The sequence below is a fragment of the Gekko japonicus genome, unplaced genomic scaffold (assembly GCF_001447785.1).
Source record: "Gekko japonicus isolate JY-2015 unplaced genomic scaffold, Gekko_japonicus_V1.1 scaffold1240, whole genome shotgun sequence".
Classification (NCBI taxonomy): domain Eukaryota; kingdom Metazoa; phylum Chordata; class Lepidosauria; order Squamata; family Gekkonidae; genus Gekko; species Gekko japonicus.
This window is the reverse complement of record NW_015170313.1, coordinates 172,833-191,438: the sequence shown is the minus strand read 5'-3', so window position 1 is coordinate 191,438 and position 18,606 is coordinate 172,833. Positions and strand designations below refer to the sequence as shown.

At 45.4% G+C, this 18,606-nt stretch overlaps 1 protein-coding gene across 1 annotated transcript in view; it reads left to right on the top strand.

The window, feature by feature from the left end:
* LRIG1 (leucine-rich repeats and immunoglobulin-like domains 1) overlaps positions 1–18,606 on the top strand; it is a 153,399-nt gene that overhangs the window by 132,589 nt on the left and 2,204 nt on the right. Inside the window, exons 12-17 of the mRNA XM_015418010.1 lie at positions 2,151–2,314; positions 9,745–10,065; positions 11,469–11,750; positions 13,421–13,744; positions 16,067–16,180; positions 16,467–16,592. Coding sequence (XP_015273496.1) covers positions 2,151–2,314; positions 9,745–10,065; positions 11,469–11,750; positions 13,421–13,744; positions 16,067–16,180; positions 16,467–16,592 — 1,331 coding nt within the window. The remainder of the gene's footprint in view (positions 1–2,150; positions 2,315–9,744; positions 10,066–11,468; positions 11,751–13,420; positions 13,745–16,066; positions 16,181–16,466; positions 16,593–18,606) is intronic.

Sequence of the window (18,606 nt, the reverse complement as noted above, 5' to 3'; positions counted from 1 at the left end):
CTAGCCTTACAGAGCATTCAGCGACTCACTTAAATCCTGGCAGCAAGTTTAGCTTCTCCTTTTCCTTACTCACATTTATGGTCTGATGACGTTTCAGCGATAAGTTCGAATTTGATTTTTGGTGCCCGCTTTAGTCTTGGGGAAGGGGAAATTGCGGGCATGTGAGCAGATCTGACACTACAGCTGTGTGAGGGAGATCTCGTTCAGCACATTTACATGCCAGACTTCCTGCCTTGTGATGCTTTCCACTCCCGCCTCCCCAAAGGTTCATTTTCTGCTTATGTTTGGCCGGATGTTCGAGTGACATTTGATGTCTAGGCACTAAATGTGTTGGGTCTCTTTCCAAGACAAAACATCAGCCGGGCACAGAAGTTATTCTTGGGTTATATATTTGTGGGCATACAAATAACCTGTCTTCCAGTTTATAAAATCCTGGAGGTGATTCAACCAGGCTATATACAGGTTCAGTTTGCTGTCTGCTCATACCAAAATAGTATTTGCCTTGACCCACAGTGGCTTTTTAGGGTGTCAAGCGTTTCCCAGGTCCTGTCTGAAATCCTGTACTAGGAGATGTTTCCTATGTGCAAAGCACCTCTGTAGGTGGTAGAAAATTGGGTGGCTCATGCCAGTCATGGAAGCAGCAAAGCCAAACCAACCAGAGGCGAGGTTTCTGCATACCCGGGGACTCCAAAAAAACGTGACTTTGTAAATTAACCTGATAAGGACTGAGCATGCTTTCAAAAGCAGGGAAGTTGAAAAACAGTTGAGATAAGTTAATGGAAATTGGGGTGGGGAAATGATTAAATTGGCCTGCTTAAGGTCCTGGGCTCTTCTAGAATCACAGAGGAGGAGATATGGGTGGGTGAGAGCATCTGAGACTGAAAGGTTTTGTCTAACATGAAGCATGACTGATAACAGTTGCTGAAGAGAAAAGAGAGTCTTTATCATACTCATGTCACCCCAGTGTGCGACAGCAGTGAGGAAGGCAAACGTTATGCTGCGGATTATTAGGCAAGGGATTAAATATAAAACTGCCAATATTTTAATGCTTCTGTACAGATCTGTGTTGCTGCCTCATTTGATGTACAGTTCTGGTCTCCGCATCTTTAAAAGGATATCGCAGAGCTGGGAAATGAACTGGGCAACCAAAATGATCAAGGGAGGTGGAACACCTTCCCTGTGAGGAAAGGCTGAAGAGTCTGGGACTGTTCAGTTTAGAAAAGAGATGGCTAAGTGGGGGACATGATAGAGGTTTATAAAATTATGCATGACAGAGAGAACTTCTTCTGTTTCTCCCAAAATTCAAGAGTTCAGTGGCATCCAGTGAAGTTGATGGGCAGTAGATTCAGGATGGACAAAAGGGAGTACTTCTTTATATACTGAGTGATTAGAATGTAGAATTCACTGCCAGAGGATGTAGTGATGGCCGTGGGCATAGATGCCTTTAAAAGGGGATGAGACAGGATCATGAAGGGGTAGGTCTATCAGCAGCTACTAGCCACAGTAACTAAAGGGAACTTCCACTTTCAGAGGCAGTAATTCTCTGAATCCTGGTGCCAGGAGGCAACATCGGGGGAAGGCATTAGCTTCTATGCCCTGTTGTTGGCCGTCCAGAGTAACTGGTTGGCCCTGTGTGAGGTAGGATGCTGAACTAGATGGGCCTTTGGTCTGATCCAGCAGGGCTCTTCTTATGTATTTGGGGGAGGGGAGGAAAAGAAGTTTTCATTGATGCTTCACTTTATGGTTTACTTGATTCTTCTCTCCCTTTGGATGTCCCTTCAAAAGATCTTTGGAGTCAAAGTTTGATTTGTTAGAATTTGTATCTGAAGAGACCTCACATGCTGCAGAATCTTCATTCAAACAGGGACGGCTACACTGCCCATTTGCTACTGTTATGTAAAAAGAGGACCAGTGGTAAAAACGTCAGACTTGACGTGCTGTTCTGCATGGTCTGGCTCTGAACAACCTGTTCATGATGACTTGGCTCCACCCCCAGTAAACTGTGTGTGAAATGGAAGTCATAGAGCCCCAAATACATAACTGTAGTTAGAGTTTATGAGATTGAATTGCTGATCCTGTGTTCCTTACTGCTTTAAGGAAAGGCAAGTTTCACAGCTCTTTTGCTTCTTTTTTGGTTTGTTTCCCTCTAGCCACATCAACAGCGAGAGCTTCCTGTGTGATTGTCATCTCAAATGGCTGCCACAGTGGTTAACCAGGAAGGAACTGCAGCCATTTGTGGTAGCCACCTGTGCCCACCCAGAGTCGTTAAAGGGCAGAAGCATTTTCGATGTGGTGCCAGAAAGTTTTGTATGTGGTAAGTCTTGGCTGTAACCTAGTAATTTTGAGGTTGTTTAGAAGGGCAGACTTTACACAGGGACTGGTATGTCGTTTGCGGCTAGCTTGTTCTGTTGTATGTGGTGAAGGAGGGCATTCCTCTTAGTATGATTAAACTTGTCACTGAGCAGAGCTGATTTCCGATCAGAACTGCACATTGTATTGACAGAATACAGCAATATATAGCTGGAACTGTGATATCAAACTGGAGATTTGGGGATCCCACAGTGGATCATGGAAGCCTGGGGGAGTCGCCTGGCAGATCAGGTCACGTGACTGCCGTGGGGAGGATTTCCATAGCAGACTGTGGAACCTGTAATGAAAAGTCTGATAGTGTATAAAAGCCTTAATACATGACTGGGCACTTGGCGGTCTGTATGCCTTTCCCATTGGTGCACTTTCTCATTTTGGTCTGTGGAAGCTCCTTGCTTTGCAATTACTATAATAGCCACAAAGTCCTCACAGATTTTTTTTAAAAAAACAGGAAACATTATTACTGTGTAGCTTGCCATAATATTTCTGTGTTAGGATAGATCATGGATCCCCAATGTGGTGCTCCCGCCAAGTGTTTTTAGAAAGTGGACAGGGCCAGGTGGGGCTTTTGCTCAGCAAGGCTTCTGATTGGCCATTCGAGAATTGATTGGCAGCAGCAGCTTCTCCCATGAGGTAATCTGAAGCCCTATTGCTCAGGACCAAATGAAATGTGATGGGAAACTCATGTTCTCTGTCCCCATTTTAAAGTGCTGCAAGAGACTGATCCTGATCAGGCCCACAGCGTGGAGCTCTTTCTTCCCCACCTGGTCCCTTTTCAAGTTCCAAAACAGGAACAGGCCCACACAGCATTTTAAAACCACTTCAAAATGGTGATGGAAAACTCATGGTGGCCATGAGTTCACCATCACGTTTAGTTTGGCCCTCAATTTTAGGCTGTGTGGATGGAACAGAAGCAAGACTTCTCCTTTGAGAACAAGCTCCTCAGTGTAGCCTGAAAAATTAACAGCCTGAATGGGTATGTAGGCACAAGGTCATTTGCCAGATGTCTTGGTTTTTAAAGAAAATCAGATGCAGCAGATAGATAAAGCAACATGAGACTTCAGCTGAGATAATTTTGCAGAACTTTGTATCTCTTGAATTTATTTATTTTATTTATTTATTTTTCATATTTGTATCCCGCCCTCCCCAATGGGCTCAGGGCGGCTAACAAGGGCAAGGTAATAACCATGCCATAATTAAAACATAATATACATAATAACTTAAAACATATTATACATAATAAAACATAATAAAACATCAATAATTAAAAACAACGGTGCTCAATCAACATCTGATATCATAAGTCATAATGAGGTGCATTCTCTCACCCAAGGTACCCTAGGACACAGTGTGTGACCAGTAACAAATCTCTGTATGTGTTTTGAACTGATAGTCCTCTTTACACAAATATCATTACTAATTTCCAGAGCAGCTGAGAGGGCAGGATGGGGGACCGGGGGGGGGGCAGGACGACAAAGTTTTGAGTGACCTGGTCATGCTGTGGCCCATGGAACCAGCAAATCATGTAACTTGTTTTCATATGAAATGTGGGGTGCATCTAGGTGGTGTGAAGAGGGAGCCTTGTGAAGAGGGAGCCCACCAGAGGGGCTCTTTTGCTGAGAGTGGCATTGTGGCTCCTGGAACAGGAGATTGCTCCAAAAACTGACAGTCTGGCTTCCTGTGACCGCCACAATCAATCCACTATGGAATTTTTCATTTTAAGATTCTCCATAAAATGTAACAAAGTATTCCAAGTGTACAGTTTGTAAATACTATACCTTCGCCCCCTCCCCCTTTGGACCCTGATAAATTAACAGTGGTTTTAATCGTGGATATACAAGAGTGTGAAAAAATTATCAGGTCAAAAAATGGAGAAAGGTTGAGAATGTGTCATTATGTGATTTCAGAATTCATTTTTGATCTATATACTATTAAAGACCTGTGCCCCGCCCCCCAATCTGTGGATACTAAAATCCACAGATAAGAGCCACATGGACACTAAACAGATTTTTCTGCAAACTCAGGGGAACCCCTAGGTTTGCAGAAAAATCTGACTTTAAAAAAAAGTGTGCGGTGGTTTTAAATCCCCCCCCCAATAAAAAAGCATTATCTGTGTCTCAGGCCCGGCATCAGCTGCACAGCAGGCCGTGAGCCATACTGGACCTGGTGGCAGAGGTGTGGTAGCCTGGGAGGGAAGACTCTGCCAACCACAGAGAACGAGGGGAAGGGGGGAGGGAAGACTCTGCCGGCTCACCTGGAGCAACTCCTGGTGAGCTGCAGAGAGTGGCTGGGGCAAGAGACGCTGCTGGCTCACCCGGAACACTTCCAGGCAAGTCACTGAGAGTGGCAGGGGGGGGGGAAGACGGGGAAAAAAAGAGAGAGTGATGGGGCAGGGGGCCAGAAAGAGACAAAGAGAGAGTGATTGAGGTAGGGGCGGAAAGAGAGACTGATGGTGTAGGGGGCAGAGAGAATGACAGGCATGGGGGACAGAGAGATGGGGTGACAGGATGGAGAACGAGTGAGAGGCAGAGAAGAAGGGGGAGGAAACAAAGTGGAGGTGATGCCCCCTCCCTGCAAGTTTCTTGCAGGTCCCCACTTGTAAGTACTATAAATGGCACCCTCAGGAAATCTGTTCTTTAAGAACTGCTATCCCAAGTGTCATTAAAAAGCAGGTCAAATCTAGCACTATCCAAAAGAACCCAGGGATTGTAGTTTTAAGACCACTTAAACACCACAAGAAAGCATTTAAATGTGCCTGTAGGGTGCGGGTTCAAAATTTAGGGCCAGCTGTGGAAAAGTCAGTTGCTTTGGGGTAGAGACTTCCCCCCCTTCTCCTGAAGAGATCTTTTCTGAACCTTTTTAATACTGTTGTTTGGGGGAAGAGTTATGGACTATCATAGTAAACAGAGAGCAGCTGAAACGACATGTGTGTCACGTTTGTCTCTTGAAATGGAACAGTTTAAAAAGTTTAGAGCCAAAGTCGGTTACATTTTCCTGCTCGTGAACGAAAAGGGACCATTTCCATTGCCCAGCTTGTTTATTGATCTAGAATTGACACCGTCAGAATGCATGAGGTGGCTCTAGTTTTATATAGAGAATTAACAGAGGAATCCATCTACTCTGTTGGAAGCCTAATGTGCCCGTCCCATCGTTCACACCGTGCACTGCAATCAGATCGGCACAAATATCCCGGCACCTGCTTAGATCACACGAGTATCTCAGCTGCTTAGATGATCTCACTCTCCAGCTGTGGATGTGCGCACAAAAGACGATTAGGCAATGCATGGACAATAACACAGATAACGCCACGATCCCACCCACCATCAGTGGCTGTGACCACACCTTGCTTACTGCATGCATTAAGGTCACTCTCTGTTGAGGACACACAGCCAACAACAACATTTGGCTGGGATGGGAACCAAATTTCACACCTAAATAGGAAAGTATAGTTGTTCTCCCCCAAATGAAACTGCAGGGCCTAGAGTTGATCAATCAGCAGTCCATCGGCACACCTCGCACCATCAGCCTGGTTAACCCAGATGTAGCTAAGCTGGGGAAACTGCATGGCTCAGAAACCACATCCAGTGATACTGTGGTTGGTAGGAGCTGTTGCAGTGTCCTGTGTCGCGGAATGACAAGCCTGTATGGCCCCAACAACAGCTACTGCTTTGATCAGCTCAGTAGTATCAGTGGTCGCAGCGTGGCCACTCTGATATGTGGTCAGTTGACTCCAGGGTGCTGACGTTCACTTGTGATTGGCTGCCAGGATCTATGCTTCCGAGCAGGAAGGTCTGGTCGGGTCCTGCCAACACAGCAGGAACCTTTTTGTGCATTCTCCCCTAAGGCTTCTTCTGACGTTGGTCAGCTATAGAAAAGCAGCTGTGGGCACTTTTAACCACTGCACCACAACAGCTTAGGAATACTTGAGTTACTTGCAACTTTGGTTCACTTTGCATGTGCCAGTGGTGGACAGGCAGCCAATTAATTGATGCGCTGTTCAGCCGTTTGCAACTTGTCCGTGTGTATTTGCATGAAGAGGCTACTTGCGGCCATCAAAAGCTGCCTACCAACTGGTGAGATTTCTGATCTCCTGCTAGGGAAATTTTGCTTTGTACCCCGCCAAGGTTTTTGGAAGGTGGGGGATCTGGTGGAGCACCCAGCTGATCATCTGGAAGACAAGGTCTTCTGATCATCCAACCTGGAATCTTTTCTGCCTCTCAGACTTGCTGAGATGTAGAGATTTTTTTTGGGGGGGAGGGGGGTTGATCCGAACCCAACTGATTTCCCTTCTTCCCACCCTAAACTGGGGATGCATGGCCGTATAGTGCTAATTTCAGCAAAATGTGGAGGAATGTGGATCGCCATGTCTTGGGGGTAAAAAAAAAAAGTGACACAAAATGTCATTCAGTGACCACACTGAAAAGAGCGTCCATAGTTGGGGATTCTACAAATTATCCTTTGAACCTCTACCACTGTCCAGCAGTTCTCACTTTGAAGAGATCAGGAAAAGTTACATTTCCTGGGTCGGCTTTCTGCATCCCTTAGGGCTGTCAGTTTCCCTTTGCTATTCTTTCCAGCGGGCTTGGCCAACAGTTCCTTTCTTTTTTGTCACGTCTGTTCAAGTGTTTGGAAAGCAGTCATTATCATTACCTCCTGTAATCTTTTATCTAAGATACGCACTTGCTCTGCCGTTCTGGTTCTGGACTAATCCAAACCCGCGTAAACTGTATGTCATGCAGTCCTCATTGCACTGTGTAGCATCAGACTGTAGTCGGCGGTTTGCATGCTTGAGTGCTCCATCACACAGAGAAGTCGAGCATATCGGGAGGAAGGTGGAATTCAAGCCATTTTCTCCACATCCTAGCTTTCCAAGTGCAGAGTACTCCCCTCCCCAATATGGTGGAGCCGCCTACAGTCCTGTGATCCAGAAAAAGGAAGTCCTGTGTGCAGTCTCTCCCACATTTTGAATTGGCTGTCTGTGTTTAACACGTTGCCCTGCCAAACGCCTTCCTTTTTTCAGTAAGGATGTGATTTGGTGGCGAGCTGGCCATTTGACTTTCCACTTCCCCCCCCCTCCCATCCATGCCGGTGCTCTCGGAAAGAAGAACCGAGCAGCACTGAAATCAGAGATGCCTTTTGTGTGACTAATAAATTAAGCTGCTTGGAACTCAGCTAAGCCAAATAGTCTCCTGTGTCAGGCTCCGGGAGCACAAGCCTTTGCTCTGGAAGGGTGACAAGCAGATGCATCTGCTCTTCCTTCTGACATCTCTGTGCCAGGATGCTATCCTGCCTGTCAGCACTTGTCACTGCTGATGTTAATTGCAACAGTTGCTGTAACTCTTTTAACAAATTAACGATGTCATCGTGTGGTAGCAGCAGTTTGGAGGGCATGTCACAATGACTGGCCAGCATAAGATGATGGGAAGAGCATTTTTCTGGAACATGTTGTAATATACACCGGGAATTTCCCCTTGCTACAATGATTTTACTATGGTAAGTCAACCAGAAAACACTGGGCTTGCCTCGAATGATCGGTGGCTATTACTTTGGCCAGGCGCTTCTTTTTATGCTGCTTTTGCAGCTTATACCAGGGTGTTAAAGAGGTTAGGGGCTCTTTTGCTTGGAGAAGCAATGACTGAAGGGTGACATGATAGAAGTTTACAAAATTATGCATGGGATAGAGAAGGCGGAGAAAGAAGGACTTTTCTCCCTTTCTTGCAATACAAAAACCCGTGGATACTCAATGAAATCAATGGGCAGTATGCTTAGAATAGATAAAAGGAAGTAGTTGTTCACCCAAAGAGTGATTAACACACGGAATTCACTACCACCAGAAGTAGTGGTGGCTACAAGCATAGACAGCTTCAAGAGGGGGATTGGATAAACATATGGAGCAGAGGTCCATTAGTGACTATTAGCCACAAGGTATAAATAGGAACTCTCTGTCTGGGGCAAGTGATGCACTGTATTCTTGGTGCTTTGGGGGCAACAGTGGGAGGGCTTCTGGAATTCTGGCCCCGCTGGTGGACCTCCTGATGGCACCTGGTATTTTTGGCCACTGTGTGACAGAGCGTTGGACTGGATGGGCCACTGGCCTGATCCAACATTGGCTTCTCTTACATTCTTATCCTTCACTTTGCAAGCAGAGTATGGGTTGGATCCCACCAGTCAGTAGTGGTAGAGAATTTTTACTTAGTTCTGTTGCCTGCAAGATTGTGCAACAGCTACTGTAACATGAAGCATTGATTTTTCATTTCTGGTCAGTGTTGCTATGTACAGAAATCACAAGGCTATGTGCTTTGATCAAATAAAGGCATTAAAGTAAAGGTAAAGGTTCCCTTGCTCGAAAGCCAGTCAAATCCGACTCTAGGGCTGCGGTGCTCATTTCCGTTTCAAAGCCGAAGAGCCAGCGCTGTCCGAAGACATTTCCATGGTCATGTGGCCGGCATGACTAAACACCAAGGCGCACGGAACGCTGTTACCTTCCCACCAAAGTGGTACCTATTTATCTACTTGCAATTTCTTGCTTTTGAACTGCTAGGTTGGCAGGAGCTGGCACTAGAGACAGGAGCTCACTCCGTCATGCGGCAACTCGGGTCTCGAACTGCTGAACTACCGGCCTTCCACAGCCTGCAGTTCAGCGTCTTAACCACTTGAACCACCGCAGCTCCAATAAAGGCATTACTTACTTTTATTTATTTATTTAGATCCCCCCAATGGGGCTTAGGGGCAGTTAACAACAATTTATAAATACAATTCTAATAAATTAAAATTTTAAACAATAAACCAGTAGTAATCAAAACTGATCAGGTGGCGTTAGACTTTATGGATCTTCCCTTTTTACCATTATGTGTGTATGTGCGTGCTGAAATATACCCTATCTGCTGTCTTGCCGAACTAGAAACACAAGATGCAGTCAAGTTAACAAATGGACTACTCACAATTTTCTTATGTTTCTGTTAGTGCAAGAGTTTTTGTGCAAGCGGAAATGTTCTGGGGGATCCAACCCAATATATATGTGGGGTCTTTTCTCAAAATCTTTCTTGTTAGCTACTTCTGTCCACCTTTGTTGGGCAAGAGGGAAAGGCAATAGTATGTTCGCATAAATACAGATGATGCTCAGTTTAGAGTTCAGTACAGTGAAGCTATATGGTGGACACAGTGAACAATCAAGATTCTGATTAATTGAATGTGGGTGGGGGGTGTTTTATACTGTTTTTGAACTGCAGAAATCAGGGGTTGAACGAAGCAGTGAGGTTTCTCAGGATCGGAACGTGGGGGGAAGCTGATCCCCCCCCCCCAAAGATGGGGTTTCCACTTTTTTGTCCAGTGCATCCTTTAATAATAAAAAATGAAAATACTGTGGTTGTTTTTCAGAGGATTTCCCCAAACCCCAGATCATAGTTCAGCCAGAAACGACGACAGCCGTCCTTGGCAAGAACATCCGCTTCACCTGCTCGGCAGCCAGCAGCAGCAGTTCCCCCATGACCTTTGCATGGAAGAAGGACAATGAAATCCTGCACCATGCAGAGATGGAGAATTTTGCCCACGTCCGGGCCACGGATGGCATGGTGATGGAATACACCACTGTCCTGCTCTTGCGCCACGTCGCTTTCACCCATGAGGGCCGCTACCAGTGCATCATCACCAATCACTTTGGCTCCACCTACTCTCAAAAAGCACAGCTGACTGTTAATGGTGAGTGAAGAAGCAGCGAGATGGAAATGATAAAGAATGCTGGGAATCACTTAGATTTTATTTATTTTATTAAATTTATAGCCTGCCCTCCTCACATAGCAGGCTCAGGGCGGGTTCCGAACACATCGATCTGCACACAGTGCAGATTTACAATTAAAATTTAAAACACATCAATCAGTTAAAATGTAAACCCTAAAGCAATCTAGTACTAGATGTCCAATATGCCTCCGCAGATGATGTTGATACCAGTTATGTGGGTCCGTGGTCCCTGGGGGGTGGGGGGGGAGGCTATATCAGGTGGATGCTCGCTGCCTCAACTGAAAGCATGGCAGAAGAGCTCCATCTTACAGGCCCTGTGGAACGGTGACTGGCCTTGCAGGGCCCTGATCTCATAAGGAAGCTCACTCCGCAAGGTGGGGTTCAGGGCTGAAAAAGCCCCTGGCCCTAGTTGAGGCAAGTTGGACATCCTTGACTACCAGGAGATGCTGGTTTGCAGAATGCAGTTCTGTGGGACTTATATGGGGAGAGGCAGTCCCGAAGATATGCAGGCCCCTGTCCATATAGGGCTTTAAAGGTAAGCCCCAGCACCTTGAAGTGGATCCAGAATTCAGTAGGCAGCCATTGCAGTTTGGGCGGATGTGGGCCTGCACAGGCAGCGACATCAACACCCTTCTGATTTCCCCTGGTGTCCCTGGGAATCTCCTGATGCTCAAGGACACAATCTGTGTGTGTGGGCGGGGGACACAGATGAATGTTGAGGGAGGGGGGAAACAGTTGCTCTTCAGCGCAGTTGTGTTCACACTGCATTAGACCCCAAGCCTTGGGAAAAGTTTGGAGGTTTTATATTTTAAGCTTGACGGAAGCAGGCAGCACTTCAGTGGGACTTGTGCTTGTGTTGTGGTTACAGTGCCAGACTAGGATTTGGGAGACCCAGGTTGGAATCCCAACTCTGTAAGGGGAAGCTCATGGGCTGACCATGGGCCTGTTTAGTCTCTTTCTCAGCCTAACTTACCTCACAGAGTAATTGATGACAGGATAAACTGGAGTTCGGGGGAGGCCATCTTGTAAGCCACTCCCATTCTACAGCATTGGGGGGGGGAGATGGGCTATAAATATCTAAAGATTTTTTTTTGATCAGTGGAAGCTTCCGCATACAGCAGAATGCATTGGCAGGGTGGACTCTGCTGCCTCACTTGACAGGTGAGAGGATGTCATTTCTGACTGCTGTTGCCTGTGAAAACATTTGGTGGTTATTGTGAGGATAAAATGGAGGAGAGCAGAGAACGATGTTATAAGCTGCTTTGGGCCACCATCGGGGACAAAAGTGGAGTAGAAATGCCTAAATCCTTAAGTACCGTGGCTTCATCCAAGGAATCTGTTCATGGTCATTCTCTCTCACACAGTGTTGCCATCGTTCAACAAAACTCCCCATGACATTGCGGCCCGGACAGGGACGACAGCTCGGTTGGAGTGTGCTGCTGGTGGCCACCCTTCTCCACAAATTGCCTGGCAGAAAGACGGGGGCACCGACTTCCCCGCGGCTCGCGAGCGTCGGATGCACGTCATGCCTGAGGACGATGTCTTCTTCATCACTGATGTGAAGATAGAAGACATGGGTGTTTACAGCTGCACTGCTCAGAACTCTGCTGGCTTGGTGTCCGCAAATGCCACGCTGACGGTGCTAGGTAAGGAAATCTGCTTCCTTTCAGATAGGCTGAACGGACAGCAGATACATGGAAAGTAAAGCGTGGATCAGGCCCATGCCCCAGTGTACATGGCACTGGCATAGCTGGTCAGGACCATATACTCCCTCCCAGTGGAGAACAGACGATCCACAAAGAAGTCTAATTCCCAGGTGTTCTCTGTGTGTGTTAAGTGCCATCAGATTGCTTCTGACTTATGGTGACCCTGTGAATTAAGGTCCTCCCTAACATCCTATCGTTAACAGCCTCGCTCAGGTCTTGCACACTGAGGGCCCTCATGGCTTCCTTGACTGAGTCAATCCATCTCATGTTGGGTCCTCCTCTTTTCTTGCTGCCTTCAACTTTTCCTAGCATGATTGCCTTTTCCAGTGACTCTTACCTTCTCATAATGTGACCAAAGTAGCATAGCCTCAGTTTAGTCATTTTAGCTTCTAGGGGAGAGTTCAAGGGGCTGAGTGCATAGCAGTTGCACTAAAGTCCATAGCCGAACTGCCAACAAGCACCAATCACAACGTGGAGGGCCGCTGATGATCCTGTGCTGGCTGGCTGTGCAAGCCAACAGTCCACCATGCCACCTTCTTGCGTCTTTGACGCTCATGCAGAGCACAAGGGAAGGAACATAAGGTTTAACGCCCCCCCCCCCCAGTAACTTAGGATGCCTCCACATGCAGAAAGATGGGGGGGGGGGAAGTGCAAAATAATTTTACAATGTAATGGTTGACCTATGAGAAGGAGGGGGAAATGGGCAACAAGAGGGTTGGGAGAAGGCAACACTTGGCAAGGAAGTGGGGGCACGCAGGGGTGGGATTTCTCCTCCCCCATGAGTTGTCATGGGCCTGCCTCTTGTTTTATGGGTAACATTTCCTTCCCCTGTCCTGCTTGGAGGAGGGTGGAACTTTTGAACAGTTTTACACACACAAAACGTCTGGGAATTCACAGAACAAATTCCCACGTGGGGAACACGTTTCTGGGAACTACTACATTGAATTCGTGTCTTCCATGCCTACGCAGAGAAACAATAACTTCTACAACTAGGAGACAGTGGTCCTTCTTGCCATATAGGGCAATTATACAGCCCTGTATAATTTTCTTCTGTCGGGGTTGCAAACTGCTCGGATTAAACTAGAACTTGTCGCTGTTTTGAGTCTGTGGGGTGGCATTATTAATTTATCCTCTTTTGAATCTCCATTTGAGGCAGCGTGCACATCTATATATGGAAACACCTGAAATGATAACCTATATTTTGCCATCAAGCCCCCGCTGACACATGGCGACCCCGAGGGGGCTTTCAAGGCAAGAGACATTCAGAGGTGGCTTATCTTTGCCTGCCTCTGCATCCTGGACTTCCTTGGAGGTCTCCCATCCAAATACTAACCAGGGCCAACCCTGCTTAGCTTCTGAGAACTGATGAGATGGAGCTAGCCTGGGCCATCCATGTCAGGGCTATTACCTCCTTCATTATTTAGAGAAGTACGAAGGGTAGGGCTTAAATGTATCTATGGAAAGACAGACCACAGTCCATAACCAAGGAGTTTATCTGCTGAGCTCTAGGCTTTCCATAGCATGAGTCTGAGAACTCTCTTGGCTGTTAGATTAGCCAGCAATGTCCTAAACTTTGGCTAGGTTAACATATAATATCTGACTCCTTGCAGAGACACCAAGCTTAGTTCACCCACTGGAAGATCGCATCGTATCCGTGGGCGAAACTGTGGTACTGCAGTGCAAAGCAACAGGAAGCCCGCCTCCGCGCATCACCTGGCTGAAGGGTGACCAGCCTCTTATAGTCACTGAAAGGCATCATTTCACCCCTGGTGACCAACTGCTCATCGTCCGGAATGTCGTGATGGAGGATAATGGGAAGTACACTTGTGAGATATCAAACACCGTGGGAACGGAGCGAGCACACAGCCACGTTAGTGTGCTTCCAACATTTGTCTGCCGGAAGGATGGGACCACAGTTGCAGGGGTGGAAAATGGTCAGTAAAATCAGTAAAAGTCAGTTTTTTCATCTTGGTCAGTAATTTGTCAATTTTTTAAAGAAATTGGTCAGTAAAGTCAGTATTTCTGTGATTTTTGTGAATGCAGTTTGTGTTTTGTTTTTGTTACTGCAGTTTGGGGAAAACATGATGACTTCCCAGTGAGAAGACAGATTGTTTTTGTAATGATTCCTTGTTTTGATGTGTGTGTGTTCCTTTAAATGTTAGTTTGACTGCAGTAATGCAAAGAGGGCAATAGGAGGAGATGTGTGTGCTGTGATTGGCTGATGACTGAGAGTGTGGGAGGAGTTGTTCTGAGAGGAATATCTGTGTGTGTGTGTGCACGCGCGCGCTTTTACGACAGTCTTCTCTCTGTGTGTGTGTCTTTGGAGAGTGAAGTGTGAAAAGCTCTAAAGAGAGTCTGTGGAACTCTAAAAGTTTTGTGAGAGAGACTATATGAAAAAGAAACGAGCTTTGTCTAATCTGTGTGATTAGACCAATGTTTTATCTTGTGTGGAAAAGTCAAAGAGTTTAGCCGGTTTGGCTTCTTATATGAGAGAAAGAGAAGCCTGTCAGAGTGCAGTTTTGATGTCTGAGAGACTGAGTTTGACACCAAGCTTGCTGGTTATATTTTACAAGTTCCTTTTTCCAGAAACCTATTTTGTTCTTATTTCAATAAACCCATATTTGTTTAAATATATCCCAGAATTAAGTGCAGTGCTTCCTCAGGGTCACATGGTCCTCTGAAGTAGCCAGACCCTGGGTTACACTACCAAAGGAGAGAAGTGAAGTAAAAACACTCACAAGAACCATAGTGAATCGTGTTTGTAAGAGTTCAGCACCATTGTCTCTTGAAGCCTTCAGTGATGAGCACTACCTACCTGTGAGAGAAGTAATCAGTGAAAGTAGAATCTGTGACGAACTGAAAAAACTTTCTGAAAAGGAACAGCTACTCTTTTTAATGGGAGCAAAAAAATATTTCATAGCAGCCTACAAACACCTTTTACTTCAGTCATCTTTGAACAAGCCCACCCTCAGATATCTTCAGTGTTAAGCTCCAGCACAGAGAGTCAAGGAAGGAACCCATAAGGATATAATGAAAGTAGCAGCAACACTCCCAATGGATATTCCTCTGGACATGATTGCAGATGAATGAAAACTTCTTAGACTTGAAGATGAAACTGCCAGTGAAACTTGCCGCATAGATACACACTGGAATCAGTTCTTTGAAAAGACGAAACCATCTGGAGATCCAAAATACCCACTGGCATTATCATTATCACACGGTAGTGCAGTCATAGAAAGAGGGTTTTCAAAATCTGGATGTATTTTGACCGATGAAAGGGCCAGGATGTCAGAGAGAACTTTGAATGCCCACCTGATGGTCAAAGAAACTTTATATCGTGTATATGAAAACAAGGTATACCATGTTAATATCACACAGGAGCTTTTACAGATGGCAAGAGCAGCTCATGTTCATTACAAGCAGTATTGTGATGAACAGCATGTCATTAAAGAGAAGGACCAAAAAGAAAAGGAAAAAGAAAGGGAAAAGGCAGAGGAGTTAGAAAGGTTTAAGAAGATAGACAGTTAAAAGGATAGTATACAAGAGAAGGAAGCAAAACTGAAAAAGCTGAGACAAGAACAGAATGAGAAGAGGATGACTGCTCGGACATTGCTAAGTGATGCAACGAAACGTGTAAAGGAGGCTGCTGAGAAAAAGGATATTGTGGGATTCAACACAGCACAGCTCATGCTAGAAGGAGTGGAGAAAGCAATGGAAGAAGAGGACAAGAAAAGAATGCTTGTGGATGTGGTGCAGAAAACTGTTGAGAAATAGAAGAGTTCACTAATAACTTCTTCTTTCATTAAAAAACCAAAGATAAAGTAAAAGGAAAGACAAGTCTTACCTTACAGTAATTCTATTTTGTTGTCATGATTACTTTTTGTATGGTTTTTAATATGTTTTGCTGTTTTATTATCTGCAGTTTATTTATTTATTTGTTTGTTTGTTTGTTTGTTCAATGTATACCCTGCCCTGCCCTTTTTAAAGGGATTCTTTTTTTACTTTAAATTTTGAACGATAATTAAAACATTGTCCTATCTTCATTTTAAAAAAATCAAAAAAAGGTGTACGATGGTTGACTATGGGGATGCTGGAGGCCAGATAATAATCATTTTTAAATGAAGTCCTAGCTTTACTTTTAAAACGCTAACTCATCAATAGGCTGAAATTAAATCAGTAATTTGTCAGGTTTTTTGTCAGTATTTGGTCAGTAAAATCAGTATTTTTGACCCTCTGGCTTGTTTCCACCCCTGCAGTTGGGATCATCACCATTGCGGTGGTGTGCAGCATCGTGTTGACTTCCCTGGTCTGGGTCTGCATCATATATCAGACCAGAAAGAAGAGTGAAGAATACAGCGTCACAAACACAGGTAGGCCCAGAGCCTTTTTGGGTAACAGAACCCAGATCTGGAGAGATTCTTTTCCGGTGCCATTTGGGGCTTAAAAAAACAGAGGGGTTGCTTGTTTTACATTCATTTTATACATGAGGTTTGGGGGGGGGGAACATTAGAGCCAACATAACATGTAGGACGTTCAAACCTAATCAAGAAAAATACAATGACTTAGCACCTGTAATGGTTTGGGAATCCCAGATTTGTTGGAAATCACGCATACTGTAATTCAGACAGTACTTCACCTTTCCCTCTCTCTTTCCAGATGAGACCATTGTACCACCTGATGTGCCAAGCTATCTATCCTCCCAAGGAACACTGTCAGACAGACAGGAAGCAGTGGTCCGCGTGGAAAATGGCCAACAGCCAAATGGGCATATACAGAGCAATGGTATGGCTTGGAAAGTCTCTCTTTCTTTGGTGGTCATCAAGTCACAGCCAAGTTAAGGTGACCGTGTAGGGCTTTCAAGAGACAAGCAGAGGCGATTTGCCATTCCCTGCCTCTGTGTAGCTACCCTGGACTTCCTTAGATTTGATGAGATTGGGCTAACCTGGGCTTGATGAAACCATGTTACATTTTCTTAAGTGATTGAAAGTCCAGCAGAACATTCAGTAAAATCACATTGAGCAAGCCTTCTTATGAAGGTCAGGGAGTGGATTTTTTAATAATCCCGTGTCATAAACCCTGCACGTAGTGTCAGGGACGGCAGCAGTGTTCCCTCTAAGCTGAGTTAGTGTGAGCTAGCTCACAGTGTTTTAGCCTCCAGCTCACACATTTTTGTCTTAGTTCAGGGACGATGGCTCCAGAGCAGGCTAATTGATGCAGCAGCCAAATCGCTGGCTCACAACTTTAATGCCAGTAGCTCACAAAAGTTGAATTTTTGCTCACAAGACTCCACAGCTTTGAGGGAGCATTGGACGGCAGTAGTTCAATCATGACTTCCTGAGTACACTTGCTTTTGCAATCAACGGTCCCTCTAAGCTGTCAAGTCTCGTGAGCAAAAATTCTGCTTTGTGAGCCACTGGCATTAAAGTTGTGAGGAGCAATCTGGCTGCTGCATAAATTAGTTTGCTCTGGAGGCATCCTTCCTGAGCTAAGACAAAAATGTGTGAGCCAGAGGCTAAAAAACTGTGAGCCAGCTCACATTAACTCAGCTTAGGGGGAACACTGTTTGCAGTGTAGATGTCAAGACCCCATGGGTGTGGCAAGGCCAACAGTGTCATAATTTTGAAGTCCAAAATGGCCATTCTGAAATCTCCCTGACTGCGGAAATTAACTTGAAGAGCCTAGTTGAATCTATGGAGGAAAAAGAATCCAATTCCTTAGAATTGTTTGTGGCGCAGAATACGTCAGCTCCACCTATGGGTACTTATTAGGATGCTTTTTAAAAAAGTTTACTCTTGGGAGTAAACGTATGTGCCTCATTTTAATAGATGAAGGTAACTCTACAAATGTTCTACAAAACACTCAAACTGCTGGAGAGCATTTTCAGTCCCACTCGCAGTACTCATCTGGGATCATCTGGATGTGTTGCATTGCACGTGGGCATGGGGTCTTATTACGAGCAGACTTAGTTGCCCACATCTAGAACAGGTTCAGAACCAACAAGTGTGGAATATCTATGCTCCGTTCTCCTAAGTCCTGTCACCTATCATCTTCACAGAGCTTTCCCTGCAGTCTTTTGTTCACATGCATAAGTAGTCTGTAGTCACAACCAGCAAATCGTGAGCTCTAAAAGTAGGATTCGCGTATTACAAAATCAGTACTTTGTGGAATGTGGGTGGGACAGGAATACAGTCGATGAGATCCCACAAGTGGGATCGCCTGCTCTGCCCGTAGTTTTTGTGGAATACATATCTAGGGAACTAACTTTTTACTATTCTGGTTATCCTTACTGGAGTGAAACGTCCTCACCCTTCTGTCCCCAGTAGTCACAAGAGCCCTCTTGATGCGTTTAGTCTTTGGAGTCATAGCTGTGTAATGGGACCTTTCCTTCAGCTCCTCTCCCATTCTAGACCTTAGATGAATTAAAATAGTTGTTCCTCATGACATAACAGCCTTTTGTTGTTTGTGCTGTGACCCCCTTCATAAGGCTCCAGGATTCAGCAATTTATCTGGGCTCACTGTTTGGGGGCTGCTGCTCGTAGGGCTCGATTAAAGAGAATAGGAGCTTTGTCAGCGAGCCCACGCGCCACACACACACACACAGTGGCCATACAGACCGGCAGAGTCACTTCTGTAATCTATAGCATGCAACAATGGGATGTATGTACAGGCTTCCCACAATTCTGCCTTCACCTCTGTTCCTCAGTGAGGACTCTGTAACAAAATTCTGCTGATAAATGTTTCTGGTGAATTAGGGCATGCATCTGAATTTATTTTAGGCCTTGGGACTGCAATATCT